The sequence below is a fragment of the Pelodiscus sinensis genome, chromosome 6, assembly GCF_052426305.1.
Source record: "Pelodiscus sinensis isolate ZL-2025 chromosome 6, ASM5242630v1, whole genome shotgun sequence".
Lineage (NCBI taxonomy): Eukaryota > Metazoa > Chordata > Testudines > Trionychidae > Pelodiscus > Pelodiscus sinensis.
In genome coordinates this window covers 129,580,562-129,594,710 of record NC_143057.1, presented here as the reverse complement: position 1 = coordinate 129,594,710, position 14,149 = coordinate 129,580,562, and the positions used below count along the sequence as shown (strand labels likewise).

The 14,149-nt window shown below is 65.5% G+C and overlaps 1 protein-coding gene across 1 annotated transcript; it reads left to right on the top strand.

Moving 5' to 3' along the window:
* Positions 1-2,553: 2,553 nt before the first annotated feature.
* LOC142830007 (uncharacterized) lies at positions 2,554-12,073 on the top strand. The gene is made up of 6 exons (XM_075932812.2): positions 2,554-2,673; positions 3,021-3,165; positions 3,891-3,962; positions 6,223-6,299; positions 9,241-9,315; positions 11,891-12,073. The coding sequence occupies exons 2-5, from the start codon at positions 3,046-3,048 to the stop codon at positions 9,311-9,313; spliced, it is 342 nt and encodes a 113-aa protein (XP_075788927.1). The 5' UTR covers positions 2,554-2,673; positions 3,021-3,045; the 3' UTR covers positions 9,314-9,315; positions 11,891-12,073.
* Positions 12,074-14,149: the final 2,076 nt, after the last annotated feature.

Sequence of the window (14,149 nt, the reverse complement as noted above, 5' to 3'; positions counted from 1 at the left end):
AGACACACAGACAGGCCTGGCTTAGGGGGGCCAGACACACAGACAGGCCCCGGCTTAGGGGGGCCAGACACACAGACAGGCCCCGGCTTAGGGGGGCAGACACACAGACAGGCCTGGCTTAGGGGGGCCAGACACACAGACAGGCCCCGGCTTAGGGGGGCCAGACACACAGACAGGCCTGGCTTAGGGGGGCCAGACACACAGACAGGCCCGGCTTGAGGGGGGCCAGACACACAGACAGGCCTGGCTTAGGGGGGCCAGACACACAGACAGGCCCGGCTTGAGGGGGGCCAGACACACAGACAGGCCTGGCTTAGGGGGGCCAGACACACAGACAGGCCTGGCTTAGGGGGGCCAGACACACAGACAGGCCCGGCTTGAGGGGGGCCAGACACACAGACAGGCCTGGCTTAGGGGGGCCAGACACACAGACAGGCCTGGCTTAGGGGGGCCAGACACACAGACAGGCCCGGCTTGAGGGGGGCCAGACACACAGACAGGCCTGGCTTAGGGGGGCCAGACACACAGACAGGCCCGGCTTGAGGGGGGCCAGACACACAGACAGGCCTGGCTTAGGGGGGCCAGACACACAGACAGGCCCGGCTTGGGGGGGGGAAGACACACAGACAGGCCCGGCTTGGGGGGGGGGGGGCAGACACACAGACAGGCCTGGCTTGAGGGGGGCCAGACACACAGACAGGCCCGGCTTGAGGGGGGCCAGACACACAGACAGGCCTGGCTTGAGGGGGGCCAGACACACAGACAGGCCCGGCTTGGGGGGGGGGGCAGACACACAGACAGGCCCGGCTTGGGGGGGGCCAGACACACAGACAGGCCTGGCTTGAGGGGGGCCAGACACACAGACAGGCCTGGCTTAGGGGGGCCAGACACACAGACAGGCCCGGCTTGAGGGGGGCCAGACACACAGACAGGCCTGGCTTAGGGGGGCCAGACACACAGACAGGCCCGGCTTGAGGGGGGCCAGACACACAGACAGGCCTGGCTTAGGGGGGCCAGACACACAGACAGGCCCGGCTTGGGGGGGGGAAGACACACAGACAGGCCCGGCTTGGGGGGGGGGGCAGACACACAGACAGGCCTGGCTTGAGGGGGGCCAGACACACAGACAGGCCTGGCTTGAGGGGGGCCAGACACACAGACAGGCCCGGCTTGAGGGGGGCCAGACACACAGACAGGCCTGGCTTGAGGGGGGCCAGACACACAGACAGGCCCGGCTTGGGGGGGGGGGGGCAGACACACAGACAGGCCCGGCTTGGGGGGGGCCAGACACACAGACAGGCCTGGCTTGAGGGGGGCCAGACACACAGACAGGCCTGGCTTAGGGGGGCCAGACACACAGACAGGCCCGGCTTGAGGGGGGCCAGACACACAGACAGGCCTGGCTTAGGGGGGCCAGACACACAGACAGGCCCGGCTTGGGGGGGCCAGACACACAGACAGGCCCGGCTTGGGGGGGGGGGGGGCAGACACACAGACAGGCCCGGCTTAGGGGGGGCCAGACACACAGACAGGCCTGGCTTAGGGGGGGCAGACACACAGACAGGCCTGGCTTGGGGGGGCCAGACACACAGACAGGCCTGGCTTAGGGGGGGCAGACACACAGACAGGCCTGGCTTAGGGGGGCCAGACACACAGACAGGCCCGGCTTAGGGGGGCCAGGCACACAGACAGGCCTGGCTTGAGGGGGGCCAGACACACAGACAGGCCCGGCTTAGGGGGGCCAGGCACACAGACAGGCCTGGCTTAGGGGGGGCCAGACACACAGACAGGCCTGGCTTAGGGGGGGCCAGACACACAGACAGGCCTGGCTTGAGGGGGGGCAGACACACAGACAGGCCCGGCTTAGGGGGGCAGACACACAGACAGGCCTGGCTTAGGGGGGCAGACACACAGACAGGCCTGGCTTAGGGGGGCCAGACACACAGACAGGCCCGGCTTTGGGGGGCCAGACACACAGACAGGCCCGGCTTTGGGGGGCCAGACACACAGACAGGCCCGGCTTTGGGGGGCCAGACACACAGACAGGCCCGGCTTGGGGGGGGCCAGACACACAGACAGGCCCGGCTTTGGGGGGCCAGACACACAGACAGGCCCGGCTTTGGGGGGCCAGACACACAGACAGGCCCGGCTTAGGGGGGGCAGACACACAGACAGGCCTGGCTTGAGGGGGGGCAGACACACAGACAGGCCTGGCTTGAGGGGGGGCAGACACACAGACAGGCCCGGCTTAGGGGGGGCAGACACACAGACAGGCCCGGCTTAGGGGGGGCAGACACACAGACAGGCCTGGCTTTGGGGGGCCAGACACACAGGCAGGTCCCACAGACACCGGCCCAGCTGTCAGCACCCACTCGCTGGGTTTGGCGTGCCCCAGCTGGCCGGCCCGTTCCCCACATGGCTGTCAGGCGGACGCTGGCATCGGGGATCGCCCAGCGCCCCGATCTCAGGCCCCCCCGGCCGAGCGCGCCACCGTGGCCCCATCTCTCTCGGTAACTCGGCGCCGTGGCGACAGAACCCCGGCGCTGGGAACGGACCCTACAGGCTGCCCCCCCGGCGGGCCATCGAGGGTCTCCCCTCAACGGCGCCATCGCCCCCCGGCTCCCGCAGACGCGTCCCAGGGAGCCGGACGGGACGTCCCAGACGCTTGGGCGGGTGAGTCGGGCGCCCAGCCTGGCCCCTGGAGCTCTCCTCCGTGGCCAGTGTCTCGGCCCGCAGCCGCCCTCCCGCCGAGAGCCCGTGGCAAGGCAGGACACGCGGCCGCCAGCCACGAAACGCCTGGAAACGGGCTGCGGGCGCCAGCCCTCGTGCGAGGGGCACGGGCCAGTGCCAGAGGGCGGGCGCGGGGCTCCCTCTCTCCAGGGCACAGACCTGGCCTGGCTGCGGGCGTCTGCTGGCGTCTCTGCAGGCCTGGCTGGGGCAGGGGGGGCCTGGTCCCGGGGGGGCAGGTCTCCCCCCGTAGCCACGGCTCGCGAGCTGCGCAGCATCTTTGCCTCCCGCAGGAATTTCACCCTGACGGAGGCGGGGATGTACCAGCTGAAGGTCCAGGCGGAGCTGCCGGCCCACTCGGGGGCTGCCGTGAGTGCCCTGGAGCTGAAGGCGCTGCTGTGGTCCAGGGGCGAATGCAACGGAGATGACGCCCTGCGGGTCAGTGGGCGTCAGACAGGCTGCAGCGTGGGGAGGCCGGGCAGAGGGAGGGCACCGGGCAGCGTGCCCTGGGCAGGGGGTATTTTCCTCCTCCCACTGGTAGCCTAGCGATGGGGGGAGCCCTCGGGTAGCAAGGCCCCGGCGTTCCCACCTCCACGTTGGCCATTCCCACCGTGCTCGGAGCAGAGCTGGCACAGACGTGCGATGCCCGTGCCGCACGAGGGTTCACACCTGCGCACCTGGAACGTGCCAGGGCAGAGAAACGGTTGGGGTGGAACCCGATCCACGTGCCAAGGTCATGCTGCAGGACACTGGGCAATCGTCGGGTAACCGGCTTCCTTGCGGGCAGAGCCCGCTGCCTCTTTATAACTAACGAGGCCTCCTCCTGCCCCACGGTACAGCCAGAGCTGGGCACAAAGAGGGGCGCATTGCCCCCAACCACTCTGCCTCCACAGCCAGCTCCAGCCAGCATGGCCCAGGCCGGCCACCCCTTCTGGCTGCCTGACGGGATCCCCGAACACTGTCTGTCTGTCATGGCAGGCGAGAGCTCCATCCATCTAATCCGCCTGCCAGCCAGCCGTGTGCTCCGGTGGCTGTGACCCAGAAAGGGGCATCTCCCCCAGCACCCCGCTGCGTGCCCAAGACCTGCCCCACTCTTGCCAGCAGGCTGGGAGTGTCCCTGCTCCCCCGGCTCTCCTGGGCCACGGCCTCTCTTTTCCCTGCAGAAGAAGCAGCTGGCGCAGCAGCTGGTGGAGGAAGGCGAATGCGAGGAGCAGCTGATGGCAGGAGGGCAGCAGGTAGGCCGGTGAAAGGGGGTGTCTCCTTTCTGGTCTCCCTGCTGGGGTGTCCCCGTCCCCTGCGCTGGGGCTCCAAATGTGTCTCGCTCCACTTCAGCCTTGACTCTGCCGGAGGGGCTGGGAGGAGAAGCTGGCGTTTCAGCTGGAGGTGGGGGGAGAGCGTGCTGCCCCCAGGCAAGGGGAGCACTGCTACAGTGTGGGGCGGCAGGGGCTGCGGGTTAGAACCCTGGAGAGGCAGAGCAGCGGGGTGTGGGGAAATCCCCCCGGGCATGGCATGGCCTTGTCTTTCACTTCCCTGCAGCGCTGGGCGCTCTGAGCTCTTGGCCTGTCTTTGGAGCCCGGACAATCTCTTACTGCCTCTGTATAAAACCATGGGACGGACGCCCACATCTGGAATCCTGCAGACAGATGTGGTCGCCTCATCGCAAAAAAGAGCGATTGGCATTGGAAAAGGTTCAGAAAAGGGCAACAAAACTGAGGAGGGGTTTGGAACGGGACCCATAGGAAGAAATTAAAACGACTGGGAGTTTTCAGCGTAGAAAAGAGGAGACTAAGGGGGGATATGATAGAGCAGCGTTTCTCAACTTTTTTTTATAAAGTACCCCCTTTAAAAATATATATACATAAGTACCCCCAGTACCTACAGTTTTCAGACACAAATTTGTTTTCTATCATTGCAACACCTTTGTTTACACAACTTAATCGTAGCCGGGCAGGAGATGAAATTTTTGGGTGTAAAAATATGAAAATAATAGGCTGCATCTAGATTGGCATGATTTTCCGGACATGCTTTTAATGGAAAAGTTTTCCGTTAAAAGCATTTTCGGAACAGAGCGTCTAGATTGGCACGGGCGCTTTTCTGCAAAAGCCCCGATCACCATTTTCACGATCGGGGCTTTTTTGCGGAAAACAAATCTGAGCTGTCTACACTGGCCCTTTTGCACAAAAGTTTTGCGCAAAAGGGACTTTTGCCCGAACGGGAGCAGAATAGTATTTCCGCAAGAAGCACTGATTTCAGACAGTAGGAAGTCAGTGCTTTTGCGGAAACTGAAGTGGCCAGTGTAGACAGCTGGCAAGTTTTTCCAGAAAAGCGGCTGATTTTCCAGAAAACCTGGCCAGTCTAGACACAGCCATAATGTGCTGTAAAACTTAAAACAAAAATTCAGTTTTCCCCAAATTTCAGTTGTATTGACAGACCCCCCAGACTTCTCTCGAGTACCCCCAAGGGTACTGGTACCACTGCTTGAGTAACACTGCGATAGAGGTCTGTCTATAAAATCATGACTGGTGTGGAAAAAGTGAATAAGGAAAAGTTATTTCCCTATTCCCATAACATAAGAACTAGGGGTCACCAAATGGAATGAACAGGTAGCAGGTTTAAAACAAACAAAAGGAAGTTTTTTCTTCACGCAGCGCACAGTTAACCTGTGGAACTCCTCGCCAGAGGATGTGGTGAAGGCCAGGACTTTAACAGGGTTCAGAAAAGAACTAGATAGATTCCTGGAGGTTAGGTCCATCGATGGCTATTAGCCCGCTGGATTTAGAAGGCCAGGGCTGTGCAATAGGGAGGGCTTGTTGGGAGGCAAAAAGGATAATTCCCTGCAAGGTCTATGGGCTTGCCGCATTGCTAGCTTTTCCCCCTCCTCCCACCCCCCAGATCACTGGCACCGGTGCCCAGCAGACTGTGTGCACCCCCAGCGGAGCCAGGCAGGGCTTGGCCAGGGCGGGTCTGGCACCGGTGCCCAGCAGCCTGTGGGCCGCAGGGCTGCATCCCTGGAGCTCGCCTGCCCCCCATTGACCCGGCCCCCCGGTGCAGGGAGCTTGGCACAGAGGCTGGCACAGGGCCCGCGGGAGGCCTATCGAGCGTCTCTCCAGCGCGAGTGCAAACCCTCGCCCCAGCTAACCTCATGCAGGAGCCCCCACCCAGCGCTCCTGTAGAGACCCCCGTGACCTCCCCCGGGCCTGGCTCAAGGCCTGCCCTTGACAGCACCCCCTGGCCTCAGGGCATCGCTGCAGGGGAGCAGGGCCCCGCAGGCCCAGCGGCATCCCCGGTCAGCAGGACCCCTCCAGCCAGGCCCCTCCCTGCCAGTCACCCCTCTGTGCAATACCCGCCCCGGGGCACCCTGCAGGGACGTCCGTGGCCCCTAGCCCTGGGCCTCTATTGCCCCTGCCAGGCTCCCGGCCCGGGGCACCGCCTGGGGTGGCTCCTCAAGCCACTTCTGAGACGTGGGCGCCCTGCGAGCAGAGCTTTGTTACCCAGGCAGGCGCGCTGCTGGCAGGGAAGGCGGAGCTGGGGGCGCAGTGCTGGCAGCTGCCCTGCGAGCCCGACGAGGAGGAGTGAGTACTTGCTGGGGGGGAGGTTCGTACGGCACGGCGGGCTGGGCCAGGCTGCCGGGCAGGTGGGGGGGCAGGAGGGTGACTGGCAGGGAGGGAACCAGCCCCGTGCTCAGATACCCCGGTACCGGAGCCAATGGGTGCCCGGTGGGGGTGCACTGGGGGGGGCAGTACTGTGCAATCCATGGGCACTGGCCGAGCCAGCCCTTCTCCCGACTTGCCCCTGCCTTAGCGCTGGCCCCCCGGGTGCTCTGGGGCTGGAGCCCCCATGGGGAAAAATGGGGGCTCAGCTCCCCGCAGAGCAGCTCCTCCCCCGCCCATCAGCTCCTCCCCCTCCCCCAGTGCCCCCCCGCCGCCCCCGCCCATCAGCTCCTCCCCCTCCCCCAGCGCCCCCCCGCCGGCCGTGGCCAGCTGGTCAGTGTGTGCAGGAGGCGCTGGGGAGGGGGAGGCGCGAGGGTGGGAAGGGGATGGAGCCGAGGGGCAGGCGTGGGGTGGGGTGGGGTGGGGTGGGGCTGCCAGCTGTCCAGTCACACAAACCCAAACACACTTGCGCTGCCCCTGCCCCAAGCTCGGCAGCCAGGGCGCTCCCGGCCCAGAACATCAGCTGCCTGCCCCACGGGTCTGTAGCTTAGGCTGTCACACCCCACAGCCCCATCTAGCTATCCCCACAGACACCCCATCTATCTATCCCTGCACCCCCATCTATCTATCCTACACCCCCCCATTTATCTATCTATCCCCACAGACACCCCATCTATCTATCCCTGCACCCCCATCTATCTATCCATCCCCACACACCCCCTCTATCTATCCCTGCACCCCCATCTATCTATCCTACACCCCCCCATCTATCTATCCATCCCCACACACCCCCTCTATCTATCCCTGCACCCCCATCTATCTATCCATCCCCACACACCCCATCTATCTATCCTACACCCCCCCATTTATCTATCCATCCCCACACACCCCCTCTATCTATCTATCTATCTATCTATCTATCTATCTATCTATCTATCCCCACCCACCCCATCTATCTATCTATCTATCCCCACAGACCCCCCTATCTATCTATCTATCCATCCCCACACACCCCCTCTATCTATCCCCACAGACACCCCATCTATCTATCTATCTATCCCTACCCCCCCCCCATCTATCTATCCATCCCCCCACACCCCCTCTATCTATCCCCACAGACACCCCATCTATCCTACACCCCCATCTATCTATCCATCCCCACACACCCCCTCTATCTATCCCCACAGACACCCCATCTATCTATCCCTGCACCCCCATCTATCTATCCATCCCCACACACCCCCTCTATCTATCCCTGCACCCCCATCTATCTATCCATCCCCACACACCCCATCTATCTATCCTACACCCCCCCATTTATCTATCCATCCCCACACACCCCCTCTATCTATCCACACAGACACCCCATCTATCTATCCTACACCCCCCTCTATCTATCCCCACAGACACCCCATCTATCCTACACCCCCATCTATCTATCCATCCCCACACACCCCCTCTATCTATCCCTGCACCCCCATCTATCTATCCCCACACACCCCATCTATCTATCCTACACCCCCCATTTATCTATCCATCGCCACACACCCCCTCTATCTATCCCTGCACCCCCCATCTATCTATCTATCTATCTATCTATCTATCCCCACACCCCCCATCTATCTATCCATCCCCACACACCCCCTCTATCTATCTATCCCCACAGACACCCCATCTATCTATCCTACACCCCCATCTATCTATCCCTACACCCCCATCTATCTATCCATCCCCCCACACACCCTCTATCTATCCCCACAGACACCCCATCTATCTATCCTACACCCCCATCTATCTATCCCTGCACCCCATCTATCTATCCATCCCCACACACCCCATCTATCTATCCTACACCCCCATCTATCTATCCCTGCACCCCCATCTATCTATCCCCACAGACACCCCATCTATCTATCCTATACCCCATCTATCTATCCCCACAGACACCCCCTCTATCTATCCCTACACCCCCATCTATCTATCCCCACAGACACCCCATCTATCTATCCTACACCCCCATCTATCTATCCCCACAGACACCCCGTCTATCTATCCCTACACCCCCATCTATCCCCACAGACACCCCCTCTATCTATCCCTACACCCCATCTATCTATCCCCACAGACACCCCCTCTATCTATCCCTACACCCCCATCTATCTATCCCCACAGACACCCTCTATCTAATCTATCTATCCCTGCACCCCCATCTATCTATCCCCACAGACACCCCCTCTATCTATCCCTACACCCCATCTATCTATCCCCACAGACACCCCCTCTATCTATCCCTACACCCCATCTATCTATCCCCACAGACACCCCCTCAATCTATCCCTACACCCCCATCTATCCCCACAGACACCCTCTATCTAATCTATCTATCCCTGCACCCCCATCTATCTATCCCCACAGACACCCCCTCAATCTATCCCTACACCCCCATCTATCCCCACAGACACCCTCTATCTAATCTATCTATCCCTGCACCCCCCATCTAGCTATCCATCCCCACACACCCACTCTATCTAATCTATCTATCCCTACACCCCCCTCTATCTACCTACCTATCCCCACTCACCCCCTCTATCTATTTATCTATCTCCACACACCCCATCTATCTATCCATCCCTGCACACCCCTCTATCTACCTACCTATCCCCACTCGCCCCATCTATCTATCTATCTATCTATCTATCTATCCATCCCTGCGTCCAGCCATAAGTACACTGCCAGTGCCATGGGGCAGAGGTGTCTCTGCTCTGGGGCTGCACAGCGGGGTCCCTCGGCCAGGGCTGGGGTGTGTAGGCCCTACAATAATACAGCTCATGACCTTGCTTTCGCCTGCCTGTGGGTTTGCCAGGATCTACTGGGGCTGCTTTTACTTCTTTCCGTGGCTGCGGGCGTGGCGGCGAGGGAAGCGGGAGCAGCCATGAGGGTAGGTAGTGGCCGCACCCCCAGCAACACTCCCGCTGGGAGGGGCAGCGAGGCGGGGACGGGGGGCGAGGGGCAGGCTGACTCAGCGCATAGTGAGGCGTCCACCCTCGGGGACCCAGCCAGGCCCACGCCCAGGCTCTCCCCACGGGGCTGCTGCCCGTACTGCGGCTGGCAAGCGGGCCCCAGAGGCGCCCTGCTGGAGGGGGCTGGGCAGATGTGAAGTGAGTAGCCGGGGCAGGGGCCTGGGGCAACCTGGCTCTGACAGAACTAGCCAGGCCCGACGGGCTGTGGGCCCGGGAGCGGCTCCCCAGGGCCCTGCACCCCGCAGCGGGCGGGCGCTTTAACACAGCTGGGAGCAAAGGGCCCAGCCCCCCCAGCGGGGCTCTCTGGGGCGCAGCTAACGGGCCCCCAGCGCCTGGCTGTGGCCAGAGGGCCAGCCGGGGACTCTCCCGCGATGGGGGAGGTTATGTCCCCCGCCTGGCCTGGCACCACGGCGCCCGCACCCCACGGCCACTGGCAAGTTGCCGAGGGGTCAAAGAGCCACGCGGATGAGGCTGGGAACCTGCCCGGAGCCAGCCCCCCGGAGCTGCCTGGCTCGCTGGGCACGGAGGCAGCCCCAGGGTGGCGCGGTCCCCGGCCTGGGGGTGTTTGAGCAAGGGCTACCCAGCGAGCAATTGACCCAGGGCCGGGGGCTGCGCCTGGTCCAGCCAGTGCGGCTGACGCAGCGTCTCCCCGCACGGAGGTCGGAGCCGGGGGCCTTGCAAGCAGGGCAGGAGGCAGGGCCGTTGCCTGGGTCCCTGGGCCACAGGGACCCCATGGTTCCAGCCCCCCACTGGGCTAAAGCCCCAAGCCCTGTGCTCCCAGCAGATGGGGGGGAGGCCAAGCCCCATGGGACTGGGGGGGTCAGTTTTTCTGGGGGAGTATAATTTTTGTCATGCTGAAGGTCCCAGGCCTAGAGGGCGGGAAACGCTGTGGGGGGGTCAGGCTCTGTGGGCCGGTCTCGGGTCAGCGGGGGGCAGCCTGGCCGTCACAGGGGTCGCTCTGACCTTGGGCCCTATGGGGGGAGCGGGCCCAGGGAAGAGGGGCGCTGGGGGGGGGGTGCCTGGCTGTCACAGGGGTCGCTCTGACCTTGGGCCCTATGGGGGGAGCGGGCCCAGGGCAGAGGGGGGCTGGGGGGTGCCTGGCTGTCACAGGAGTCGCTCTGGCCTTGGGCCCTATGGGGGGAGCGGGCCCAGGCAGAGGGAGGCTGGGGGGGTGAGCCTGGATGCTCACAGGGGTCGCTCTGGCCTTGGGCCCTATGGGGGGAGCGGGTCCAGGGAAGAGGGGGGCTGGGGGGTGCCTGGATGCTCACAGGGGTTGCTCTGGCCTTGGGTCCTATGGGGGGAGCAGGCCCAGGCAGAGGGAGGCTGGGGGTGCCTGGATGCTCACAGGGGTTGCTCTGGCCTTGGGTCCTATGGGGGGAGCAGGCCCAGGCAGAGGGAGGCTGGGGGTGCCTGGTTGTCACAGGGGTTGCTCTGGCCTTGGGCCCTATGGGGGGAGCAGGCCCAGGGAAGAGGGGGGTTGGGGGGAGCCTGGCTGTCACAGGGGTCGCTCTGGCCTTGGGCCCTATGGGGGGAGCGGGCCCAGGGCTGGGGGGGGGTGCCTGGCTGTCACAGGGGTCGCTCTGGCCTTGGGCCCTATGGGGGGAGCGGGCCCAGGGCAGAGCGGGGCTGGGGGGTGCCTGGCTGTCACAGGGGTCGCTCTGACCTTGGGCCCTATGGGGGGAGCGGGCCCAGGGCAGAGGGGGGCTGGGGGGTGCCTGGCTGTCACAGGGGTTGCTCTGGCCTTGGGTCCTATGGGGGGAGCAGGCCCAGGCAGAGGGAGGCTGGGGGGTGCCTGGTTGTCACAGGGGTTGCTCTGGCCTTGGGCCCTATGGGGGGAGCAGGCCCAGGGCTGGGGGGGGTGCCTGGCTGTCACAGGGGTCGCTCTGGCCTTGGGCCCTATGGGGGGAGCGGGCCCAGGGCTGGGGGGGGGTGCCTGGCTGTCACAGGGGTCGCTCTGGCCTTGGGTCCTATGGGGGGAGCGGGTCCAGGGAAGAGGGGGGCTGGGGGGTGCCTGGCTGTCACAGGGGTCGCTCTGGCCTTGGGCCCTATGGGGGGAGCGGGCCCAGGGCAGAGGGGGGTTGGGGGGTGCCTGGCTGTCACAGGGGTCGCTCTGGCCTTGGGCCCTATGGGGGGAGCGGGCCCAGGGCTGGGGGGGGGTGCCTGGCTGTCACAGGGGTCGCTCTGGCCTTGGGCCCTATGGGGGGAGCGGGCCCAGGGCTGGGGGGGGTGCCTGGCTGTCACAGGGGTCGCTCTGGCCTTGGGCCCTATGGGGGGAGCGGGCCCAGGGCTGGGGGGGGGTGCCTGGCTGTCACAGGGGTCGCTCTGGCCTTGGGCCCTATGGGGGGGAGCGGGCCCAGGGCAGAGGGGGGTTGGGGGGTGCCTGGCTGTCACAGGGGTCGCTCTGGCCTTGGGCCCTATGGGGGGAGCGGGCCCAGGGCAGAGGGGGGCTGGCAGAACCGGGGCCGGGTTGATGGACTTGGCCTGTTCTTCCAGCTCGCCGTGACCGAGGGCGAGCGGCGGGATCCGGCTCCTGGCACCAGCCCCCCAGAGCTCTACGCAGACCCGCGCGGCTGCACGCGGCCAGCCGTCTCTATTCGCACCCCCGGCCAGCCCAGCGTCCGCCCCTCGGCCCCCCCGCGGCCCGCTGCTCCCCCAGGATTAAAGCGCCCGACCACACCGCTCGCGCCACGGCTGCTCTGTGCCCGGGACGGGGCCCTGCCCCTCACCCAGCCCACGCCTGCCCGGGACGGCACCTGCTGTGTTATTCTGGGCACCGGGCAAAGCTCCGTCGCCTGGGGAGCCACGTGGCTGGGCCCGGCTCCGAGCTGCCCTGGCAAGGCAGGTGGGCACCCTGGTGCCGTTGGGCCAGTGCCCGCAGCAAAGCCCCTGCGGACAGTGGTCCCGGGGTGTGGTCAGAGGGGCCGGGCCGGCCTCGTCCTGCACAGCCGCAAGCCAGAGCCGGCCTCCACCAAGGGCTGTCGGGCTCCGAGCCAGCACCAGCCGCATGGAAACCAGGCTCGCTGGGTGTGGGGGAGCGGAGCCAGCGGGCGGGGGGGAGCCAGCCCCCAAGGGTTAATGCCAAGGCCGGGAGGGTTAGTGGAGAACCAGGAGAGGGGGCAATGGGATTCTCCCCCCGCCAGGCCCTGCTGCCTGTGCTGCGGGTGTGGGAGGCCCCTGGAGGTGGCTGTGGCTGAGGAGGGGGGTTGGGAGGTGCCCAGGAAGGGGGGGGGGGTGGCTGAGGGAGTTGGAGGTGCCCAGGAAGGGGGGGGGGTGGCTGAGGAGGGGGGCTGGGAGGAGCCCAGGGAAGGGGGGGTGGCTGAGGGAGTTGGAGGTGCCCAGGAAGGGGGGGGTGGCTGAGGAGGGGGGCTGGGAGGAGCCCAGGGAAGGGGGGGTGGCTGAGGGAGTTGGAGGTGCCCAGGAAGGGGGGGTGGCTGAGGGAGTTGGAGGTGCCCAGGAAGGGGGGGGTGGCTGAGGAGGGGGGCTGGGAGGAGCCCAGGAAGGGGGGGTGGCTGAGGGAGTGGGAGGTGCTCAGGAAGGGGGGGTGGCTGAGGGAGCTGGAGGTGCCCAGGAAGGGGGGGGTGGCTGAGGAGGGGGGCTGGGAGGAGCCCAGGGAAGGGGGGGTGGCTGAGGGAGTTGGAGGTGCCCAGGAAGGGGGGGTGGCTGAGGGAGTTGGAGGTGCCCAGGAAGGGGGGGGGGTGGCTGAGGAGGGGGGCTGGGAGGAGCCCAGGAAGGGGGGGTGGCTGAGGGAGTGGGAGGTGCTCAGGAAGGGGGGGGTGGCTGAGGGGGTTGGGAGGTGTCGGGGGGGGGGCAGTGGCTGGGGTGTGGCTTGGAGGGGGCAGTGGCCCGCCCCTGACAGGTGGCACCGCAGGAAGGGCTGCCAGGCAGGCTCCGGGCCAGGGAGCGGCTCCCGCCCAGCCCAGCCTGCTGCCAAGGCCTGGCAGTCGGGGGCTGCACGTGGCGGTGGCCTGCTGGGTGTCCCGGGGCCGTGCCAGGCAGCGCGTGCGCCCCCCGTGTTCCCAGCCGTGGGGCACGTGCACAGCAGCGAGAACCGGCTGCACAACGCCCGACTGCAGCCACGTGGCGTGTGGCTTCCCCTCAGACCGGCAGCGTGTGGGGGCTCAGATCCCCAGCGTGGGGCATGTCCTGGGTGCTGTGACACGCCTGCGCACACATGTGCACGCACACGGACTCGCCGCCTCCCGCCAAGGCCGAAGGGAACTGCGGGGGCAACCGGCACCCCATTTCTGGGGGCCACGGGCCCCGCTCCGAGCTCCCCGCCCCCGACTGAGCCTGGCCTAGGAGGCCCCTTTGAGCCCGGCTCGCTGGCTGGGAGGGCCCTGAGGAAGTTGTCCGGGGCTGGCCAGGTCAAGGACGGTGGGGCACCAGCTGGTCCCGCCTTGGCCTGCACCCGACGCCCCTCCGCAGGGCCCTGGCCTGGGCAAGGCCAATGGCGCAGCTCCGACCCCCTGCCCAGGAGCCTTGGCCACAGCCCCCTCCTGCAGTGCTAGCGAGGGGTCTGGCCACCCAGGCGCAGGCAATGCACCGTCGCCGGGGGGCCTGAGCCACCAGCGGGGGGCTGCCCTGCATTGCCCAGCTTGGCTGTGGGGGCACCTGGGGCCCTGGCCCTGCTGTCTCAGCACTGAGGGACAGAGAGCAGGGGGCAGCGTCACCCCCCGGCCCCTTGTCAGCAGCACCGCAGGCACCCGCCGCCGGTCCCGCGATTCGCACACAGGGCCGGCCCAGCTGCACCCC